The sequence below is a fragment of the Passer montanus genome, unplaced genomic scaffold (genome assembly GCF_014805655.1).
Source record: "Passer montanus isolate IOZ18808 unplaced genomic scaffold, ASM1480565v1 scaffold25, whole genome shotgun sequence".
NCBI lineage: Eukaryota > Metazoa > Chordata > Aves > Passeriformes > Passeridae > Passer > Passer montanus.
Genome location: NW_024367149.1, coordinates 8,634,683 through 8,656,173, shown reverse-complemented (window position 1 = coordinate 8,656,173; position 21,491 = coordinate 8,634,683). Strand labels below are relative to the sequence as shown.

Sequence of the window (21,491 nt, the reverse complement as noted above, 5' to 3'; positions counted from 1 at the left end):
AACCCTGTAGTAATCCTGGCTTAGGCAAACGCATTAACATATAGGAAAAGCAGCCAAAGGGGATTGCGCAAAGTGAAATCCAGAGAGTGGTTCATGTGGAGAACATGGGGAACATTATTTTGGTGACACTTCTGAGCAACATGCATGGTGCCCTTGCTAATCACATCTAGCAGGTGGTGTTCACTACAAATGTGCTGTGGACAACTTTGGGTCAGGTCCAACAGTGCTTCATTTTTTATTTATTATTTTTATTCATTTTAGAAGGAAAATCCCTGTGATGTCTTTGACTGCTAGCTGTGTAAACAAACCCACAGATACTTAAGCAAGTTAGTGGTCGACAAGTATTCCCTAATGCCTTCGGTAGGATCTGGGTGTGAGACCTGTTGTCTTGGCCCAAGGACAGCTGGAACCACTGTGCATTTGTTTTTCCCCTTACCTGGGTTTCGCTCTGCAAGTGGGAGGAGGGTTTCCTGTACCTCGTGGCTTGTGATTTACTCTGAACATGGGTTTCAGGGAATTTGGGGCTTGGTTTTGTGGGGATGTAGTGTTCCTCTTGATGATGGGCTTAACAGCAAAGATGGATGGGGAAACTGAGGCAAAGGGAAGGAGGGTGCCCTGACCAAGGTGACACTGTGGCTGTGAAACACCTTTCCAGGTTTGAGGCAGGGCTGTATTTGTCTGAAAAACTTTAAAAAATATGGATGTGCCACAATTTCCAAGTGTGCCCCCCATACTGTGTGTCCTGACCCATGGTCTTGAGCAGATCTGCACCCTGCCTGGTGCAAAGATCCAGCCAAGCTGTACAGACACTGGAATCCTGCACAGAGGGTTCCCAGATAGTATTTAAAACCCAGATTTCACGTGGCTTTATTGTGACTGAAGGTGAACAGGCTCGGATGGGAGTTCATCAGCTTTTGTGGATGCTCCAATCCTTGCATGGCTGGGTGTCCCACGGCTGCCCAAAGCACATGGTTGGTGCATTAGTAGGTACAAACAGGAAGCTGTCAGTACAAAGAGGAGGGAGCCAAGGAAGGCTTCAAAGGCAGGGAAGTGATGGGGATGGAGAGTAGCTGGCCAGGTGGGAGAGAAGCCCTGCGGATACTCGATCCTGCCGTGTTTGTTTGCACAGCTCTGGGCTGCTCTGCCCGGCGCACTCGGAGGAGCACCGGGCCCTCCCCGGAGAAAAGTGCCAGATTGGTTTTCATGGCCTTTTGCAGAGGGATTGCTCCAGGGGTCTGTTCCTGTAAGTTAATATTTGCAGCGCACAGGGCTTAACTGGAACCAGGCTGCGCAGACATCTGATAACCATAACAGAGGAGATGCTTTTTCCCTGCAAGACCAGCTTGGAAAAACAAATCCCAATGCTATTCCCTTTAGAAAGATAGCGATATGGAAAGAAAAGCACCAGGAATGGTTTGCAAGGGGTTTTCTAGTAGAATCTTGGGGGTTTTTTTGTGTGAACTGCTTGTTTTTGCCTGTATTGCTGATGGGTTTGGTTGTCTCCCCTTCTTTGTAGCCGGCTTGCCCTTCCTCATCATCGAGACAAGCACAATCCAGCCCTACCAGAGGGGCTTCTACTGCGACGACGACAGCATCAGGTACCCGCAGAAGAACGTGGAAACCATCAACGACGCGGTGCTGTGTGCTGCAGGCATCCTCATCGCCATCCTCGCGGTAAGTCCCACCTCCAAAACCTCCTCCTCTATCCCAGGAGGGGTTTTTTGGCACCTCTTTGTCCTGCTAATGCTGCCACGGTGTCTACCCGGTGCACATCTCTTCTGCGATTGTTTGACTTTTGTAAGCGTGGAGTTGCAGACATTTACAAATGAAGGCTTGTAATGAGAGGAATGAGATTACTCTTGAAGCCTGTAAACAGGCCCAAAGCTGTTTGGGCAAGTCTGCGAGCTTCACAAGAACTTTTTCACCCTCCAGTAGGAGTTCAGAGTAGAGGCAAAAACACTTGAGTGTCAGTAAGGACTTGGCATGGTTTGTTGCTATTCAAATAACTCATGGTATTTGCCTATTTTATAAGGTTTAAAAAACAAAGAAAGGATACATCTTTTCAGCTAACCAGTGCCTGGAAAATTTAACAGGTTAGTATCAGGTTTTTAAGAGATTGCATATTACAGCCATTTTTAAAAGACAATTAAAACCTTCCATGGAGAGCATATTCCCAGGGTCCTCACTGTAAAATGTCCCACCTTCCCAATGCCTCTTCTTTTTCCTTATGCCAGTTTTTCTAGAGCTGTGCTAGAAAATGATTGCATGGCAAGAGCTTTATTTGTCAGCCAGAAAGCTGAATTCAGCCCTTTGGTTGAGCCTCCTGATGCCCATGTGTGTCTGGTCTGGATCAGAAGACAAGAGCTGTCTCCAGGTTGTTGCTTAAACACTTCCAGCTAAGATGAAATTCCCCTATGAAAAGTACCTACATATTTTTCCTTCTCACCTGCTTCCAGAACAGCTCAGGTGCTTTCCCAGAAGTGCCACCTTCCTCTTGCTCCTTCAGCTGGGAGGGATGGAGATGGGGAGGTCAGAAGCACTTGTTCTCCTTTCACCTTTCCTTTCATGGAATGTCATGGGCAGTAGATATTTTAGGATGGCACAGTGCCTGCTTTGGTAGTACACCATCCTCAGCCTTGTGTCATGTGAATAACTCCATCATTTCCTCATCTCTCCTTCATTTCCTCATCCCTCCATCATTCCCTGACCACATACACACACTCAGCAAAGCAAGTCCCCAAAATTTCCCTGTCCCTCTGCCCCCTCCTTCTCCAAAACAAGCCCATAGGTGCCATGCCCCCAATTCTATAAACAGCAGAATTTCACCCTGCAGGTGAATGACCCCGAGTGTGGAAAAGCCATAAAAATTAAATGAAAAAGCCTCTCATTTTCGCATTACTGCCGGAGCTATCAGCACACCAGCTCCATGCAGAGTGTGCTTCTGATCCCTAATGAGGCAGTGGCAAATACAGGAGTTGGAACAGAAACTGGAAACATAATCAGCTGCCTGTGTGATCCATCAACTCTCTACCACGAAATAGCAGGTCAATTAAAAGAGAATGAAAATCCCCAAAGAATTGGATGTTTCTGCCCTGGTTTCACTGTGCCCACAACAAATGTAACTTAATAAGGTAAATTCAAAAGCTCAGTTATTTGCTGTTGAGTGACACAAATGGCTAACGAGGAACTGAAGCAACAGATTTCTTTGCTATGGCAGCCTGCGTGGAAAATTCAAGTCAGCCTGACCTCCTTTTTCAGATGTAACCCAGATACCAGAATTACTGTAGCATAATAGGAATTCCTTCCAAATCCACAGAGCACTGAGCGCGTTCCTTTTGCTGCTTTGGAAGGCAGGGCAGTGGTTATGAGCACTTCCAGGGAGCTGGCTTTTGGGATGGAGCAGCCAAAATTTCACACCCTCGCTTCACGTGGCGTCACAGGCAGTCTAGCCTGGGGTAAAAAGGTCCAGGTCATGTTTTAAGTGGCTTGAGGACACCCAGAGAGTTTGTTAAGTAAACGGCAGAGGCGAGACCTTTGCTTCCTTCAGGATGGGAGAGGATATGCATTTGGTTTTAATATCTGTGTATTTACTTCAGGCAAATTTCCATGCAGATGACACTGGAGAGGCTCTTGCCCCTGGGCTGTGCACTCTCACCTCTCTCCTGACTGCTCTTCATGCTAGAAGGTGGTTGATGTGATGTTGGTGGTCCCTTGGATGGTGGGAAGGGGAAGGTGACACTCCTGAGCTTTGTAGGAGTACCACTGCTGTGGTACCACATCCCCACACCTGATAGGTCCTGAAGGGCTATGAAAAATTCCTAATTAAATTAATTTGCTAGGTGATTTAAGTTACACACCTGGATTAGCTGGCTGTTTTACAGTTGAAGGTGATATGCTGCAATGTGATTAGCACAGAGAATGTTACACCAAAAGCAAGTGGCTAGAAAAGCTCTAAAAGTAATTACAGGCTAATTGAATTGCTGGTAAGATCTTATAATAGCAATAAAATGGACTTGACAACTGAAAGTCTGCAAAAAGCATTCACAGACAGAAGAGTTTGATGTTTGAGTTTCTCTCTAGTAAGAGAAAAACTTTTTTTAAATACCTGTGCCAGGGAATTGTGCCCATCACCTGGGAATGGCACAAGTCCCATGTGGATGGCTCGCCAGGAGTGCAAGGCATGAGAAGAGCTTGATCTCTTTAAAACTTGTTTTCTTTTCAGGATGTCCTTCCAGTCTGTGCACATCTGTGCTGCATTAGTTTTTCACCGTCCTGCTTTATCTGGGACAGCACTGCCAAAAAAACAAGTTTACCCAATTTTTAGCTTCTCATTAAGTTGATCCATGGCTTTCACTAACTGGGGAGGGTTCCTGGGTACCCAGCAGCATTTTAGTGAGGGAGTGAAGGCTCCAATTTACAATCTGCTACATGTGTGCAATTACCCAGACCACCAACGGTGAGAGAAAAATATTAATCCCCAGACTTTTGTTGGTCCCTGTTTAAAATGGTCACATGCCTTTCCCCAGGCCAAGAGCCTCAGGTTTGAGTGGATCTGTTTGTGACTTTGCAGTAATGGCACATCTCCCAGTGTCAGATATCATCCTTAATTTGTCTGGCCTTCCCTCTGTGAAAGCCACGAGTTTTGAGCCTCAGAGCTCCCCTTCTTGTGAATTTAGGCTTTTGGGAGTGCAGGAGCCTCTGTGTCCATCCAGGACAACCTCCCTCTGCAGGCCTCATGCCAGTAGATTTCCTGTGCTGGAATGTGGTTCAAAATGGAGATAAACCATGGTCTTTGGAGACTGTGTGAGGATTAAAATGATGCAGCTCCTTAAACAAGCCTTGGTCACCACCAGATTTCCAAGAGGAAATCTCAGCTGTGACGTGTAAACCCCAAATGGTGGTGCAGCCACTCAGAGAATTTCTGTGCATGGTAGCAGAGCCTGCTCTAGCTTGGCATTTATTTTCTGTTATTACAGTTGTATCTGTCTTTGATAAAGCCTGCTTAGCTGCAATTTCAGCTGCCTTAGGTCAACCTTTGTTTTTGCAAGCCCGGGTACGAGTGAGTTCAAACAATGATACAGCTTCAACTCTTCTTAGTCTAATTGCCATACTTTTCCAGTTTATTAGTTTCCAAAGGTTGTGCCAAGCTTTTAAAAAAGGTAGGCAGGGGAGCCTCGTCTCCTGCTTATGGCTGGCAGGCTGCCATGCTGGGAGGAATATTGCTGGCTGCTCCAGAAGGGGATTAACATGAAGGCATTTTTCTTGACAGTTAATTCTACATATCACAGTCCCTGTGACTACAGAGAGGCAGGGACAAGGGGGCATCCAAAAAAAAAAAAATACACAACCCCACAAAACCTCTGCCTCTATTTATAACTCAGGTATAAAAACATTTGGAGTAATGAATGAAATCCTAAAGCTGTAAATCTGAAGCTTAAAATTTAGGTGTGTAGCGTGACGGAGAACAATTTAAATCTTTGGCTCTTTGGGAGAGGTGAGACATTTGGACTTAATTTCACAGCCTGATTTTCATTAACCTGCCTCTTAAGAGTCATGAGTGTGAGAAGTTGGATCCTCTGCTCCCTGACAGTGATTTATGGCAATACTGTCAAACCTCAGCACCCCTGACACAAGAAAAACATAATCTGCTGCTATGTAATGGCAAGACACCTTGAAATGCCCCAAAATAGCTGGACTTTTTGGAGGCCTTGAGAGGTCTGAATTAGGTCTGCTGGCAGCAAGTTTTGGGCCAGAATTTGAAAAATTTGGGGCTTTCTGTTTCTTCTCTTGTTATGTTAATGATTTTAAGAGAGGAAGATAAGCAGGATGTGGGTTTATTTTCCTCCAAAATCAGTTTGATAAGAGGGTAGTGGGTCTGGCCTCTCCTTCCCAACACACACTAATTCTTTATCTGGTTTATGTCAATTTTCTTCTCCCACTATGCTGGGGTGTTACTTCACTTCTGTAAAGATATGCCAATGTGCTAACCCAAAATTTACTCTTTTGTTTTGTTTATTGGATTTTTCCATAAACAACATGCCAAGCACTGGGAGGGACGAGGGGGAGGATAGAGAGACACTGGGCCATGGTTTCTCCTTCCTCACTCCAGAAGCAGATTCCTGGTTTGAGATCCCAGAGTTGTCTCAGCCCTGCATTCACACCCAGCCCTGCTTTTGCCTGTTGGACCCCTGGATGCTGAGAATTTTGAACTTTCTGTGCTGAAAGGCACAGACCCACAAGAGGATACTGTATTTGAGCTGAGACCATGGAGAAGGCTTCCAAAATTGAATGATAAAACTATGATTACGGGTGTGTGTTTGAATAGGAGTGTGCAATATCACAGGGTGGAAAACTCAGAGTTTAAGGTTTTAGAATATAGCAATATATATGGGGCAAGATGGAGGTTTTAGGGAGGTGGCTGGTCCTTCTTCTTCACCTTCTTCTTCAAGGGTTTGTAATTGGACAGAAAAGTCCTCATAACCCAATAACCAATCCCACATGAGGGATTGGTTATTGGGTTAAAAGTGAAAATAATCTAGGTGTCATTTCTTAATTGGATGGTTTAGCCCTAAAAGACCTTGTAGACAAAGATAGTTAGGCATTTTGTAGCTTGTTGGTAGAGTGCTGCAGAACTCACGACTTGTAAGACTAATACAGATAAGAAATAATACACATTTGAGCCTGAATATGAAATGCCATCTCCAGAGCTTCAATCCCAGCCTTGTCAGAGGCAGAAAAGAAGTTAAAGAATTGACATTTGCCCAGCGTTTTTCCTGCTCTCTGACCTCTCTGTTGTTCTTCCCTCACAGATTATAACGGGAGAGCTTTACCGCATCCACTACCTGAAGGAGAAATCCCGCTCCTTCATCCAGAACCCCTATGTGGCAGCTCTCTACAAGCAAGTGGGCTGCTTTGTTTTTGGCTGTGCCATCAGCCAGTCCTTCACAGACATTGCCAAAGTGTCCGTCGGGCGCTTGCGGCCGCATTTCCTGGCGGTTTGTGACTTGGATTTCTCCACCATCAACTGCGCCAAGGGAGTTTACATCCAGAACTACACCTGCAGGGGAAGCGACAGCAGGGTGCAGGAAGCCAGGTGAGAGCCCCTGGCACCAGGGCCAAGGGTTGCTGACACTAAATGTGGCTCAGGTTTCTCTGTCTGCAATAGAGGATTCGAATCTGAAACTGAGAGTGGGGTTAGTTTGGATGTTAGGATGAAATTCTTCCCTGTGAGGGTGGTGAGGCACTGGATGGATTGCCCAGAGAAGCTGTGGATGGATGCCCCATTCCTAGAAGGCCATCTTAGATGGGGATCTAAACAACCTGGTCTAGTGGAAGCTGTCCCTACCTATAGCAGGGGGGTGGAATGAACTGGTCTTTGATGCCCCTCGCAGCACAAACCAGTCTAGGATTCTATGAAGTGCTGCTTTTTCTGTGAAAGCCATAAATCCATTTTCCAGTGGGCAGCAGTTTCCCTTGGGAAGTGTGGCACTCAGCTGAATAGTATTTCTTTTCCTTTCTCTTTACTCCTACACTATTGTTTCCCTGAGCTGCTGCTCTCTGTGGGAATTCACCCCCAGAGCTGAGCTCATGGTGAGCAGCCCGAGCTGTCCCGTGTGTCACAGCAGAGCTTCTCCTCAGGAAAGGCTCCTCCACACAGGCAGGGCTGCCAGTGCCTCCCCTTGGAGCTCCATCACATCCATCAGATGCCCAATTTTGACTTTGCCAGGGGCACATTCCTCGTGCTGCAATCAGGCTTCTGGAGAAGTTGCTCTCTTCTCATTTCTTTCGGGTTTCCTGGTTATTTGAGGCGAGATGATGAGTTATTGGGTTATCCTGGAAATAACTGCTGTCCCATGGGTAGGCCAGGAAGGGACAAACAATGCAAGCATCCTGTCCATCCGTTTGCTTTCTGCCTCACCAGCAAGCAGGGCGGATAACAGGGCTTTTATAACCAAAGAACTGGGGGTTGTGAGTCCCTCTGGTGTGGCACCCTCAGATGCCACAGGCAAGTCACTGTATTATAGGGAAAATTTTGAGGATTATGCTGGCTGGTTCTGAGCACCTGCTTTGTTTTGCAGGAAATCCTTCTTCTCTGGGCACGCGTCCTTCTCCCTGTACACCATGCTGTACTTGGTGGTAAGTGACCTCACTGAGCTGATTGATCCCCTCTCCCCCATCCCACATTCCATACCAGTAATGGCAGGATGAGCGTTGCAGATGGAAAGTTCGTTGGAGGAGAAGAGTCTGAGCTGTTGGTGGGAGGATCCACCCTCAGCTGCTGTGGTGTTTTTTAGGGTAGATACTCCTGGGATGATAGCTGAGCTGTGTGTGCAGCTTTGGGATGTGGCCAAGGTGGCTATTAAATCCAAATCCTACTAAATTTGTGGACAGCCTGTGCAGTTTTGTTTGCACACTGGGGAGAGTTTGGGGCGAGCCAGAATGTTTCGTGGATGGAGGGGCAGGATGTGCTGCGTGGCCATGTCAGGAGGTGATGCCTGGTTCTGAAATGTGCCAGCAGAGCAGGTGGAGCAGCCTCTGCCCGCCTGGTTCCGGAGGGGAGGGCTGGGACTTGTTTTCCTTTGTCAGTGAGAAATGGCTCTGCCCTTCCTGCTCCTGGGCTGGGGCCAGGGTGGCTGCCAAGGTGCTTCCTGCTGGGACTGCGGGAGGCAGCGCTGCCCACACGGGCTGGACACACACACACACCCCCTTCTGGGGGGCTCAGAGGGATTTGTGCCTGGTTTTCCTTTTTCCTAAGTTATTTATTTCATAAAAAATCAAGTTTTGTGTTGCTTTTAAGATTTGTGCTCCTCCTCCATCCCTGGTAATCTCGGATTTGCAAGCAGAGGAACAGCACTGTGCTGATAAAAACATGAAACATGAGCTTTTATCTATCAGCAGTGCTCCCCCCATCCCTTACCCTCTGGAAAGATAAGTGACCACTGCTCCCTCCAGCCTTTTCAGCCTTGGATCCCCTTCCCTGTGAGCAACTCCTGTAGCTGAATCACTGAGCTTTCCAGGCTGTTGTGGGCGGCGTATTAAATTCTTTCTTTGTTTTCCCTCTTATTTTGTTCTTGGAAAACTTCTGAATTTCTCCAGCAAACGTTTTGGCCGTTTCCTCCCAGCTATTACAATGAAGAGCTGCCTTGGTGATGCTTCACAGGAGGCTCAGCCCATCGTAAAGCTTTCCGAGCTGAGTTTGGAGGCCATCACTCACACAGGCAGTCATTTATTTCTGGGGAGGTCTCTGGCCAGTCAGATAAGTCAGCCCTGAGATATTTTCAAGCCCAGCATCTGGGAACAGCAAGGACTGCCAGTCCCTATTAAGATGGTGATGGCTTCTCTACCAGGGCTTGACCCATTTGCTGCAGGTTGCAGGACAAACTTTCTTTTTTTCATGTGTTTTCTGAAATTCCAGCACTTTTGGAGCAGATGAGAAACAAATGGGAATACAGAGCTTGGTGGGGCAGAGACCCCAAAACTGCAGAATGCCTTCCAAGTTCCCACAGGATGCACAGGAAGCCTGCATGGCTCATTTTACATTGCTGCTTTGCACCAATGCCTGCTGCCTGATGTTCTTTTTAACTTTGCAACAAACTTTAGAAGTGGTGTTTAGTTCCTGTGTGATGCTTCAGAGCACGGAGATGCCTCTGGTCTCTCTTTGCTGCCCTTCCCTGTCCCCATATGGGAGCACTTGAGCTGTCAGCACTCACCAGACTTTGGCCCACACCCCCCAGGACAACAGGCTGCTCCACTTACCCCTCTCTATGCAGGGGGCAATCCCTTTTAAATTATTTTATTTTTAATTTTCACCTTGTCCCAAAACTGTGATATGGCTGGCAGCAGACTCTGCCTGACCAGCTGTCCAGTTGCCTTGTGCCTTAAGAAGTCAGGAAAAATTACATCAAGTATTTGGTGATAAATTGAAGGGAAAAAAGGGCAACTTGAGACAAGACAGGTAAGGCAACAATCTTAAGGCTCTCTTCTACCTAAATTATTCAGTGATTCCAGCTTGTCTAGCAGCACCCTGCTCTCCATCACTCTAGCTCCCTGTTCACTGCCAGAGCCTGACAGAGAAATCTCACAGAAAAAGGGAGGCAGAAAATCAGACACATTGGAGAGGCTGATAATATAAAAAAAATAATTACAAGAAAAAAGAGGTTATAGTAAGCCAAAGGGATTTTATTTTATGCAAGATAAACCCCGCTGTCTTGCCCACCTCAATGAATGATTTGGGGTTTTGAAAGCCTGCTTAGAAATGTGGCATCCACCACGCCAGTGCCTGCAGGAGGTGTGTTTGGTGGGTTTAATCAGGGAACCATCTCAATCAAGACAAAAAGGGTGCTCCCCTGTTCCTGGGAAGTGAGGGCTGTGCTGCAGGAGGCTGCTGCCTACACTTTGGATACCAGGAATGTGCCAGGAGCTTCTGCAGAGCTGGGGTGTCTGTGGGGCTGAGCGTGTCCTGCAGAGGCCTGGCAGATCAGCCGTGTCCCGAGCGTGTTCCCAATTGAACAATACTTCATATTTCAAGGATAAGTCACTTCCCGTCTTTCCTGGCGTTCCCTGGCTTCACTCTTGGAGCCCATTCTGAATTCAGATGTTTTCAAGTTTGCTTCACCTGGTGGAGACGGGTGCCAGAAAGTTCCAGTCAGTCTATGAAAAGATCCATGGATTCCCACGCATCCTGCAGGGCTTTGCCTGCAGCATGGGGCTGGATTTGTCCAGATATTTGGTGAGCAGTGGCTGAGTGACCACAGCTTCCTCATTTCCTGGCACAGCAGCAGAGCCCCGTGCTATCCATGGGCTCCTAGTAGGAAAACACTAGTAGATGCCAAGCCCTGGAGGGCTTTGAGGGAAAAGTCCCAGGGAAAAGCACTTGCAACACAGTGAAATCCCCTGGGATTTAGTTCTGAATGCTGACACTTCAGGGCTAAGTTTCTCGCAGCCTTCTTGTCACCAGGAATACTCAATTAACATCAGGCCTTTGTATAAAAAATTTAAAAGGGGAAATAACTCTTGGGTAATCGTCTTTGTCCTAATTTTCCTTGCTTTGTTACTCCTTGGCTGAGCGAGCTGTAATACGTATTTATAGCAGGCTGGGGAAAGAGGAGGTATGGAACAGCTTATTCCATGCAGCCCTCTGGAGCTGACCCACACCTCTTTGTCTTGTTTCTGTGGATGTGGGGGAGTCTTTGCAGGGAGTAATGGATGCTTTCCACTCCCCTGGAGCATGTGAGACTGTAATTTATTTGCAGCATGAAGTTGCCTGAAATCACACAAAGGGTTGGTGCAGAAAAGCTAAATTTAAATATCAGTAAAGTTGAATATCCCTCAGCAATATTGGCTGATTCTGGATAAAATGCAAGCCAATTTTGTGTATTTATTATGTGTCAGTGGGTGAGGCAGAAGACTTCAGAATGGGTTGTGGTGAGTTCTACTGGTGTAAATGGAAAATGAGAGGTGGTGCTGGGTTTATGCATCAGGGGAGTGTGAGGCTTCTCCCTGGAGCTCCTTGCTGAAGGAAAGAGAAAGTGCCCTGGTACAGCTGAGCAGTGATGTGCCCTTGTGAAGGAACCTCTGTGGTGGTTGAGAACTTGGAGTTGAGTTTAGTGGCGACCTAAGGAAGAGAATAAAATGGAATTACATCAGAGGCCAAGGCTGAGCTGCGAACTGAGCTGCTGGGGATATTTCTGATGGGGTGAGAGGCTGCTGTGCACTCAGCAAAGGCAGGGAAGAGGCAGACAGCACATGCTGAGAGGTCTTTGCCCATCTCCTGTCCTTCCCTTCTGGCCAGCTTGGTGCTAAAAGCCAAATTGTGCACTCCCCAACTTCCAGCTGGCTTTGTCCAGCCAGCGCAGTGCTTTACACTGGGATGAGTTTGGGCTGGAGAGGTTTCAGCCCTGCAGCACTTTGGGTACCACTCTGCTTTGCAGATGGGACTGGAGAAGGAATGGTGAAGGAATGGAGAAGGAGGTCACTTGGGGTCAGACAGCCAGCAGCAAGCCCAGCTGTTTCCCAGAAGGAAACTTCAGGTGTGACTGAGGGGTTGATGGAGTGCAACCCTGCTGCGGGGAGGGCGTGAAGGGATTTCTGGAGAGCAGAAAGGCCTGGGAGGCTGGAGGTGATGCTCTGAGCCTGTGTCCCCTGCCACCTCCTCCTGGGCTTGCTCAGAGGCTGTGGGCACTCCCCAGCAGCACTGTGGAAGTCCCCTGGCACAGGAAGAATGATGTGACGTGCCCCAAACCATCTGCTTTGTGGTAACTCAGCCTCTGCCAGGAGACAGCGGATGGGAACTCCAAATAACTCCCACTCTGTGTGATCCCATTTCTCCCACCCTTGCTCCTGTTGGTGCTCCTGGTTTTCACTGCCCTGTGATGATCTGTGGTGGAAATAACCCTGGTTGTGGTCTTGGTCTTCCACCCCCTCCTGGGAAGGGCTCCGTTCCAGCTCCACATTCCCATCCAAATCTGTCAGTCTGTAGCAGGCAGCACTTCAGATTTGCTCCCAGGAAAAAAAAAAAAAACAAACCAACCAAATGAAAAAAACCCACCAAAAACACCTTCATAAGCAGATTTTCAGATAAATTTCCAGGAACTTCCCATTTCTTGGTAATAGCACTAATTCCTGCATTAGGGAAATTCTTATCCTTTCAGCCCCTGAATTCTACTTTCACTTTTTGACCTTGTCATATTAACTGGGTTTTTCTTTCATACAGAGGGCAGAGGCAAAGTTTGGAGCACCCCAAGTCTTACCTTGAGAGTATTTAGGGGATCCTAGTGCTTGAGAGCAGCTTTTGTAACACTGCATGTTCATAAAATGCCTGTGGAATATGAGGAGTGCTGTTAAGCTCTTTTGTTGTCCTTATGAATGGGGAATAAAGAGCAATTTTTCCATGGCCTTTATTGTGGCAACAAAAGGAACTCATCTGAGCTCCTCACATTGCTGTTGCAATGTCTGAGGGGCACAGGACTAAACCTGTGGGTTTTAGTTCTCCAAGATAGGCAGGTGTGGGTGCGACTTGGATGCTGGGGACTTGGGAGACACCCAGCACACCCCCTCTGGTGCCACACTGCTTTTTGCTCCTTTTCCAGGGCTGAGGATTGCACATGAGGGACACAGTTCAGCCCCAAAAGTGCCTACTTAATTGTGTCTTCAAACTTGCTGTTTGCTTTTTATTGCTAATTTTTAACTGATACTTTGCACCCTCACCTCTAGATGACTTTTTTAGTCCAGGCTTGTGGGGTGGAAAGATTTGAGAAGATGTCCAGACTGTGCAAAAGTGGCAACTGTCAGATTATACAGCAGCAAATTCCCTTCTTAAGTGATTTGATGGGACAAAGACAGAAGATTAAAATAAGTCATCAGGTCTCAAATCTTCCTGCTAGAGCTGAGAGTGATGCTTTATAATATATAATACTTGGTGCTGTTTTTACACTGTCACTTGGGCTGAGTTGAGGCTCTTGAACATGAAAACAGAATCATGGAATGGTTTGGGATGGAAGGGACTGTGCCATGGGGTGTGGGATGTGCTCCATGGGGCCATGGCTCCGTTCCCATCCTCGGGCTGGTTTGCAAATATATTCCCCAGAATCACCATGTGCATTAGCCAGCACTGAGCTGTTCTGGTGCTGCTCCCTTCCATGTTAATTGGCTAACAATCTGGATAATTTGGAGCATCTGCTCCATTCAGACAATGTGATGTTTCATTTCTTCTGAAGAGCCCAGTGTGTGTTCTTTCCAAAAAGGGGTAGATACAGTGTTTATGCAACAGCCAAACATACTGAATTAGCCAGAATTATGCTTCCCCCTTATCAGCTTCCCAGTTAGTTCTGCTTTTATATGTCATTTTATGCTTTTATGTTGTCATTAAGTTATTTGTGGTTTCAGGGAAACCAGTGAGAGCTTCATCCCCTTTCATATCAAGGTGGTGCAAACTGCTCTGGGTGTGTAAAAGGGATCATAAATGGGGAGTAAACCCCTTTGCAGCCCTCTGATGTAGCAGACCCCTTGAAGGACAGTGGGGCTGACTCCAGTGCTGCATTTAGGAGGAGGCAGAGCAGAGCTGCGGGGCTGCAGGAGCCGGGCAGCGTTTGCCAGGCACTTTCACACCCTTTGAGCCTCGCTGCTCCCCAGGCCTGGAGGCTGCTGCGGCGTCCCTCCCTTCCCACAGCCTTCCTCCCTGCGCTCGTCCACGGCAGGAGTTGCTGTTTTCCTGCCCTCTCTTCCCGCCCAGCTTCCCCGTTCCCACAGGAACCGGCCGTGCCCGGCAGCCGGAGCGGAAGCGGGCCCGAGATAGTCACGGCAGGGCCACAATGTCTGCCTGACATCACCCCAGCGTCCTCCTCCGGGGCTCTGCTTGTCATTCCCACCCAGGGAGGGAATTCCCAGGCCATGCACTGGGGCAGCTGCTCCCTGTTTCCCTCAAACCCCGCGGCTCGGGCCGGGGAACAGCATGGGAGTGTTGGAGGGTGGCATTGTGCACTTTGTTGGTGGTTGTGGCCATGTCTGGCAGTTCTCGGGATGGCTCTGAAGGTTTAGCATGCTGCATTGTCTCTTGTTTTCCCTCTGAGAGATGGTATGAGTCCTAAATATCCCAGATTTGGGACCTTGATTTTGTTATGTTTAGTTATGCTGGGGAGGAGTTTCTTTACTGGGATGCTGTGCTGTGTGGAGGTGGTAACAGAGCTGGGGTGCAGGGGACCCCAATCCCCTGTTTGTCGCTCAGTGAGGGAGGGCTGTGCCCATCCACCTCTGTCCTCATCCCGTCCACGGGTTAAAAATCCCTCCAGAGGCCACAGAGGTGCAAGGAGCATCCTTCCATTTTGTCAACTCCCCCTCCTTGAGCCACAGGGCCTTGGCTACCCCACAGCCTCCTCCACAGAGCAGTCACTGCTGCATTTTGGGCAAATTTGTGTAAATAACGCAACCTTTTTTGTTTGTTTGTTTCCCTCTCTTGCCACAGTTCTATCTGCAGGCCAGATTCACGTGGAAGGGAGCCCGCCTGCTGCGTCCCCTGCTCCAGTTCACCCTGATCATGATGGCGTTTTACACCGGGCTGTCCCGCGTCTCCGACCACAAGCACCACCCCACCGACGTGCTGGCAGGCTTTGCACAGGGAGCCCTGGTGGCTTACTGCGTGGTGAGTGGGGAAAGATGGGCAGGAGCAGTGCTGGGAAGGTCCTGTGGGAATACCAGGGCCCTTGCAACCCACCAGTTCAGCTCAGGTGATTCCCTGTTACAGCTGGGGATGTGGTGGGAGGCTCCAAAGGCTTGATCCAGGCAGCTTGGGGCACTGAAAGATGTTCAGTCAAGGGAGGGTGTTTCCCTCTCCTCCAGAAGCTTTGGCTTCTCCAGCTAGGCTCATTTGCAAGTTTTTCTACCAGGAGCTGAGCAGAGTGTCTGGGGTGCTTGGCATTATGGCTCTTCCACACACAATCCATCCAAAAACTGGTGTCAGACTGACCAGGGGAGGTGGCTGATGGATTTTCAGGGAGCAAAAAGGCTCATGAAAAAGAGGCCAGCAAAAGCTGTGCCCACTTCTCTTCAGCTGCTGGGCTGGTTCTCATGCCACTTGCTCTCCAAAGGGTGACCTGATTGCACAGCCCTGTAACTCAAAGTGACATGTGAAGATGTTTTAAATTGGCAGGATGGGGGGGAACCAGGTCAGGCAGCTGCCTCAGACAGACACAAAGGAGCTGGGGCCTGTGGTGGTTTCTGTGTCTGTGTGAACTCCCCAAAAGCAAGATTCTAACAGCTCACACACGTTTTGTGGGTTTTTTGTTGGTTTTGGGTTTTTTTTAACTGCTCTAAAAGTAAATCAGCCATGGGAACAAGGAGTTAAGTTCACCAATATTATATTTTGCAGGGAGAGAAAATAGGTTATTTATGTACTTCCCACTGGTTGATAATATTCCAAAGCCAAAACAAAAATGGCATTGTTGGGACATTTTCATGGAGTATTATTAACTCTGTGAGCAGTAGCTGTTGGGTTTTGCCTTTGCCTGGTGCCCGTGTCCCATGCAGGGCTGGCAGATCCCGGGGGGGAGGTGGGAGCAGTGTGTGTCTTTGTGGTGGGAAGTGGGATAACAGCCAGAGTGTGGAAGGGGAGTGGGGAGCAGGCAGTCCATCCCTGGTCCCAGCAGTGGCTGCAGAAGGACAATAGCTCTCCGGATGCTTGGGATGGGTGTCCGGATGCTTCCTGGCTGGGACGAGCTGCAGGCCTGGCTGTCCCCTCCCAGCCCTCCGGCAGCTGGGAGCTGTGCTGGGAAGGGGAGGCTGTGGCAGGGCTGGGATAGTTTTCCTGTGTCATAGGAAGCAGCTGCCTTGAGTTTCCCAGGCAGGCTGGGGTTTGCTGCAAGCCTGGGGCAGCCTGAGCTGCTCTCCCAGCCTGCTGGTGAAGGAGCTTTGCAGGAATGGCTCAGTAACCTGGAACATCTCAGGCCTCAGCTTGGGACTCAGGGCAGGGTTTGAGCCCAGCCCTTGTCCCATTCTATCAGCCTGCAGAGAACCAGCTGTTCTCCAGAACCTGACTTTGCTGGGGGGAGTCTTTGCCTGGTGGGGCCTGGCAGACTTTCCTTCATTTTGGGAGGTGGCAGCAAGGACAAGAGGAAGAGTAATCCCAAAACATCCTAGAGTTTGCACTGAAGGAGCAGTTTAGCAGCTTTTTGCTGAAATTCCTGGTATGTCCTGTGGGTTCTTGCCCAGCTCTCCTGCACGGGCTGCTATGAAACAGGGGGAAGGACCTGGAGATACATCACCTCCCACCCTGGGTGCTCCTGGCCACCCCTTCCCCCAGCACAGCCTTCAGGGTCTACCCTGGTGATAGTCAAGGGCTGTAAAAACACCAGTTATCAGGCCATAATTTTCAGTAGAAACCAATTGTGGATTTCATCTCCGAAGGCTGCCCGAGCTTAAACCCAGGTCGTGCTGCAGCAGACGTTTGTCGTTCAGTGCCTGAAATAACAAGCAGAAGACATTAATGTCAAGCACTTCCAGCTGATGAAACATTCAGACTTGGAGCCAGGGTGAAATACAACGAGGATTTCTCAAATAGAAATAGTTTTTATGCGCCTTGCAGGCAGCTTGCTGTGTGTTGTGTGGTTTATGTCTCATCTGAGGGAGAGGGAGAAGGGGAGATGTCAGAAGGACATGCTCCCAGTGTTGCTCTGGTTAGCTCAGAGGAGTTGTTTTAACCTCTCTGTATATGATTAAAAATTGCTTCAGTAGGATGAAAAGTAATAGGAATTGTTAAGTGGGAATGTGAGATATTGGCTTAAAATGCTCTCAGTCTTCTCCCATCAAGTTTTCTTTATGGGTGGAGAGCACCTTCTACAGGAAATGGAGCTAATCCAAGTGAAAAACTTAGCACGTTTATTAGTCCTTTTTTTGTGTTAAACAGTTCAAGCATTAGGAGGATTTAACACACTTTTAACCCCCAAAGATCACGTTTCATGATTCCTATAAATGTTTATATAACCTCCAGCCATGTTAAAGTGAAATACAGTTTAAAGAGAAATGAAACCCCTTAACCAGTCTTTCAATGAAACCTGAAAAGCAGCACAGTAAAAGCAAAAATAGCCAGGATGACACTCCACCATAACTTATTCCTGTCAAAAATAAGGATCAGACTCAAGGCAATCCCCAGATGCTTCTTGCACTCAGCAATCCCCTCCCATAAATTGATTTGTCATGGCTATCTTGGTGCAGAAGCTGAACACCTTTTTGATTGAATCCAGCTCTCAGAGGTAGATGAATGAGTGAGATGGCACCAAAATGCACCAAACCAGACAAATGCGGTTATTAACAGCCCAAAAGAAAACCAGAGCCAGAGCAGTTCAATGTAATTTTACACTGGGATGCTGCAGCAAGGGGCCAGACTTCAGCTTGTGATCCTCTGGAGCATCAGCTGCATCCTTTATTTACCCAAACATACAAAGGCTGCCACTTGGATGTCCTGTAAACAACTTTTATCAGCTCTGTTACACAGCCAAACAGACAGACACCAGCACATACATCAAGAAAAGAGCTGTTTTGTACATCATCTCCTTCTCTGCTTTTCCACAAAGCAGCACCAGCTCAGCTTCCTTCACCCTGGTTACAGTTGTAGGAGTAAATTGCTGCGTACAGCAGCTTTGCTGGCTGTCCAGCTTGAGCCTTATCTGCTGTGCTGATAGTGGCCTGCAAAAGTCATTTGCAAGGACAGCTTGACCTGCTGCACAAGGCTCTGGGTTTTAGAAAATGTGGAGATGCAGGTAGGCCAAACCTTTGCTTTCTTCCTGTGTTACCCAACCTGGAAGTTGTAATCTGATATTATTTCTTTAAACACCTTAGAATTATTTTTTTCCCCTGATTTATCTGGGTGCTTAAATGCATTTGAGTAGTGTGAGGGAAAAAACAAATGTAATGCCAATTCCTACAGCCGTGTGCTACTCATCCTGGGATTTCAGCTCAGCAAACCCATGGCTTCAGTTGGGATTATTGGGGTTTAAGGCTTTCTGAGATGAGCTGTCAAATTTGGGCTGGCAGGGACAGTCGGTGGCAGGACGGAAGTTTGGGGCTGTGGCTCCAGGTGACAAAATGATGAATCCTTGCCACTTCTTGCTCCATCCAGAGGATCTGTGCTGTCTGACTCTTTTCCCTTCTGGCATGGGGCTGAGGTTTGGCAAGGGTGAAAGTGCCTCAGTCCTGGAGGACTGATAAGCTTCGTGCTGCTGCCAAAGGAGGATGTGGAAGTTTCCTCCCAGCACTTTGTTTCTTATTGTGTTGCTACCTTCCGAAATTGCCAGGCTCTGGCTTTTTCACATCCGGGAGAGGGGTTACATCACGGGATATTTAGGAAGAAGGAGTCAGGAATAGATTCTCCTCTCCTTAGCCTTTGGCTTCCACCAGACCCCAGCTCTGTACTGGTGCCTTGGTGGGGCATGAGGAGCATGGCTCACCATTGACTCACTGCCGATAGCATTTGACACAGTTTTGACTTGAAAGCTTTTAATTGCCTACCTGATATCCCTGTGAATGAATTATTTCACTGACTCCATCCCTGAAATCACTCAGGATGAGTCAGGCCAGCCCTTTGGAGACCTTTGTTATTTTATTGGAGTGCAGGCCATGGATCTGTTTCCTGGCTTTTCAACCCGTTCAGCAGAGGTCTGGGTGTTGCACTCGGTGATGACGCAGTGAGAAATCAAGTTTTCCTCTCATGTTTTTACAGTTCTGTGAGGTCTGAGCCTTTTCTCTGCTGTACAGAAAGGTGGTAGCAGGTGCTTGGGATTTCACAGCTGTTACAGGCAGGAATTGAAAAAGTGCTATTTTTGCATCTTAAAGATGTGTATATATTCTGTAAACCAACTTTTTGAACAAACCATCACCCACTGTGGCTAAGTTTGCCTTTTCTGCTTATTCCTGCAGGTGTTTTACGTCTCAGATCTCTTCAAGCCCAAGACAAAGACTTGCCTGCCTCCACCTCCCATCCGGAAGGAGATCCTTTCACCTGTGGACATCATTGAGAGGAATAATCATCACAACATGGTGTAGAACTTCGAGGAACCAGATGGGTGTTGCATTTTAAACTTTTTTTTTTTTTTTTGCAAAAAAAAAAGTGACTGCTGACAGCAACTACCTGCTGCTCTCAAATCTCATCAGACAGTAGAATGTAGGGAGAGACTTTCTTGCCCAACCAGTAAAGTCTTACTCTGTGGTCTTTTCAACTTGCGACATTTGGATGAAAGGGGTGGTGGTGGTCAACTAAGGCAAAGGCGACAATGAGAAAGGAAAAAACAAAGCAACCCACACTACACAAAAAGCTGAACAAGCAAAGAGAGGTGCCGGAGTTCTGGATGTGCAATTGGTTTGAGTGTTCATGTTGTAGTGAACGCCAAATTGTTCCCAGCCCAGTGAACACTAAGGGATTTTTGGAAAGCTGGCCATCCTAGGTTTTTTTCTGACTATGAAGATTTCCAATGCCTGCGAGAAAAAAAACCAACTCACGACTAAATTGTATAGCACTATGTATGAGCAACAGCACTGAGTCAAGATCTGGGATTGGTTTGTAAAGAGTTGCATTTTTCTCTTCTTGATCCTAGTTTATTTTTGCCTCCTCTCTTCCATACTGTGACTTAATTTAGAAGAAGCTTGCCCAGTCCAAGGTCTCCGAAGGGTCTCTGTTCTCTCTGCTCACACTACACTCCTTTAACGAGCGGCCCGAGGCGCACAGCGAGGCCGGAGAGCTCCTTCCTCCGCACAGAGAAGCCACACTTCTTCCTCCCCGCTCGCTCCCTGGCGAGGGCTCATCCCACCCGAGCCCCTCTAGATGAAAAGAGCATCCTCTACTTCCCAGCCATCCCCTTTCCCCCGAAGGAAAACCCCAGCAGGTTTCGTGCGCGCCCGCCCGCGGGAGCTGGCGGTTTGCGCCAGGGCAGCGGAGGCTCTGCCGAAGACTCGTTCGCACTACGACCCCGGGGCTGAGTCCCGGGGAAACTTTTATTCTGCAGTTTTGGGACGGGCTGCTGGGCGGCACGTCCCGGCCTGGGTGTCAGTCAGTTTGTGCATCCCCTCCTCTCCTCCTCCTCCTCCTCCTCCTCCTGCTGCTCCCTGGGGCACCCCGGGGTGCGCCACGGCAGTACCAGGTCCTGTGCTCCGCTGGGTCACTCCGGTGGGAAATCAGCTGTGCCTCTCTCGGGTGTGATGATGACATTTTTTTTTTGCCCAGAAGCCACAGGTGCTTGGTTTGCAGCCCTTCCACAAAGCGCATTTGCAAAGGGATCCCGCAGAACACGCAGAACGGCCATTTGCACATCCTTCTCACAGAATCCGTCCTATCATTTCAACTTATAGCAAGCTATGATTTTTTTTATATTATAAATATTATATAAATAATGTATAAAACCTTAAAAATTAACTATGTAAAATATTATTTCTGAAACAATTTTAGATATATCCACTATGACTATAAACTGTGTCCTGACCTGTGTTATTTACATTTTGCTGCTTAAAAAAGCATTGAATTAATTTTTTTATAGTCGACTAAAATATTGTAGTTCTGTGGTAGTAATATTTTAATGAAAATAACTACAATTAGAGACATTTGTATAAAAAAAACATATTAAATTGTCTGTATTTTTGTAATGTTCCATTTTGTAAAGAGAAGAATATTCAAAGACTTTTGTAGAATACAAAATTGAAGTTTGTATCTGCGAAATTATTGCTGTATAAATGTGCTTTTTAAATAAAAGCTCATAACACAACTAAACATCCTGGTGCAAGCTGCATTCTGTCTTTGGGTTGTCCCCTGCCAGAAAAAGAAGGTCGTTGGACAGTTGGAGGTGTGATGTGGATGTGGGATGGCATTGGGGATGTGATGGTAGAGGAGGACAGCTGGATAAAAAGGACCAGGTGCCATTTTTGATGAGAGTGATGAGAAGGTCCCACCACCTCCTGCATGGGGGCACGTGTGTGTTTGCATTGATCTTCTCTTTTCTATGTCCAATCTTAAAGTA

At 47.7% G+C, this 21,491-nt stretch overlaps 1 protein-coding gene across 1 annotated transcript in view; it reads left to right on the top strand.

The window, feature by feature from the left end:
* PLPP3 (phospholipid phosphatase 3) overlaps positions 1-21,244 on the top strand; it is a 43,365-nt gene extending 22,121 nt beyond the window's left edge. Inside the window, exons 2-6 of the mRNA XM_039711392.1 lie at positions 1,517-1,674; positions 6,810-7,093; positions 8,079-8,136; positions 14,960-15,136; positions 19,405-21,244. Of these exons, the coding sequence (XP_039567326.1) occupies positions 1,517-1,674; positions 6,810-7,093; positions 8,079-8,136; positions 14,960-15,136; positions 19,405-19,530 (803 nt within the window). The 3' untranslated portion in view covers positions 19,531-21,244. The remainder of the gene's footprint in view (positions 1-1,516; positions 1,675-6,809; positions 7,094-8,078; positions 8,137-14,959; positions 15,137-19,404) is intronic.
* Positions 21,245-21,491: the final 247 nt, after the last annotated feature.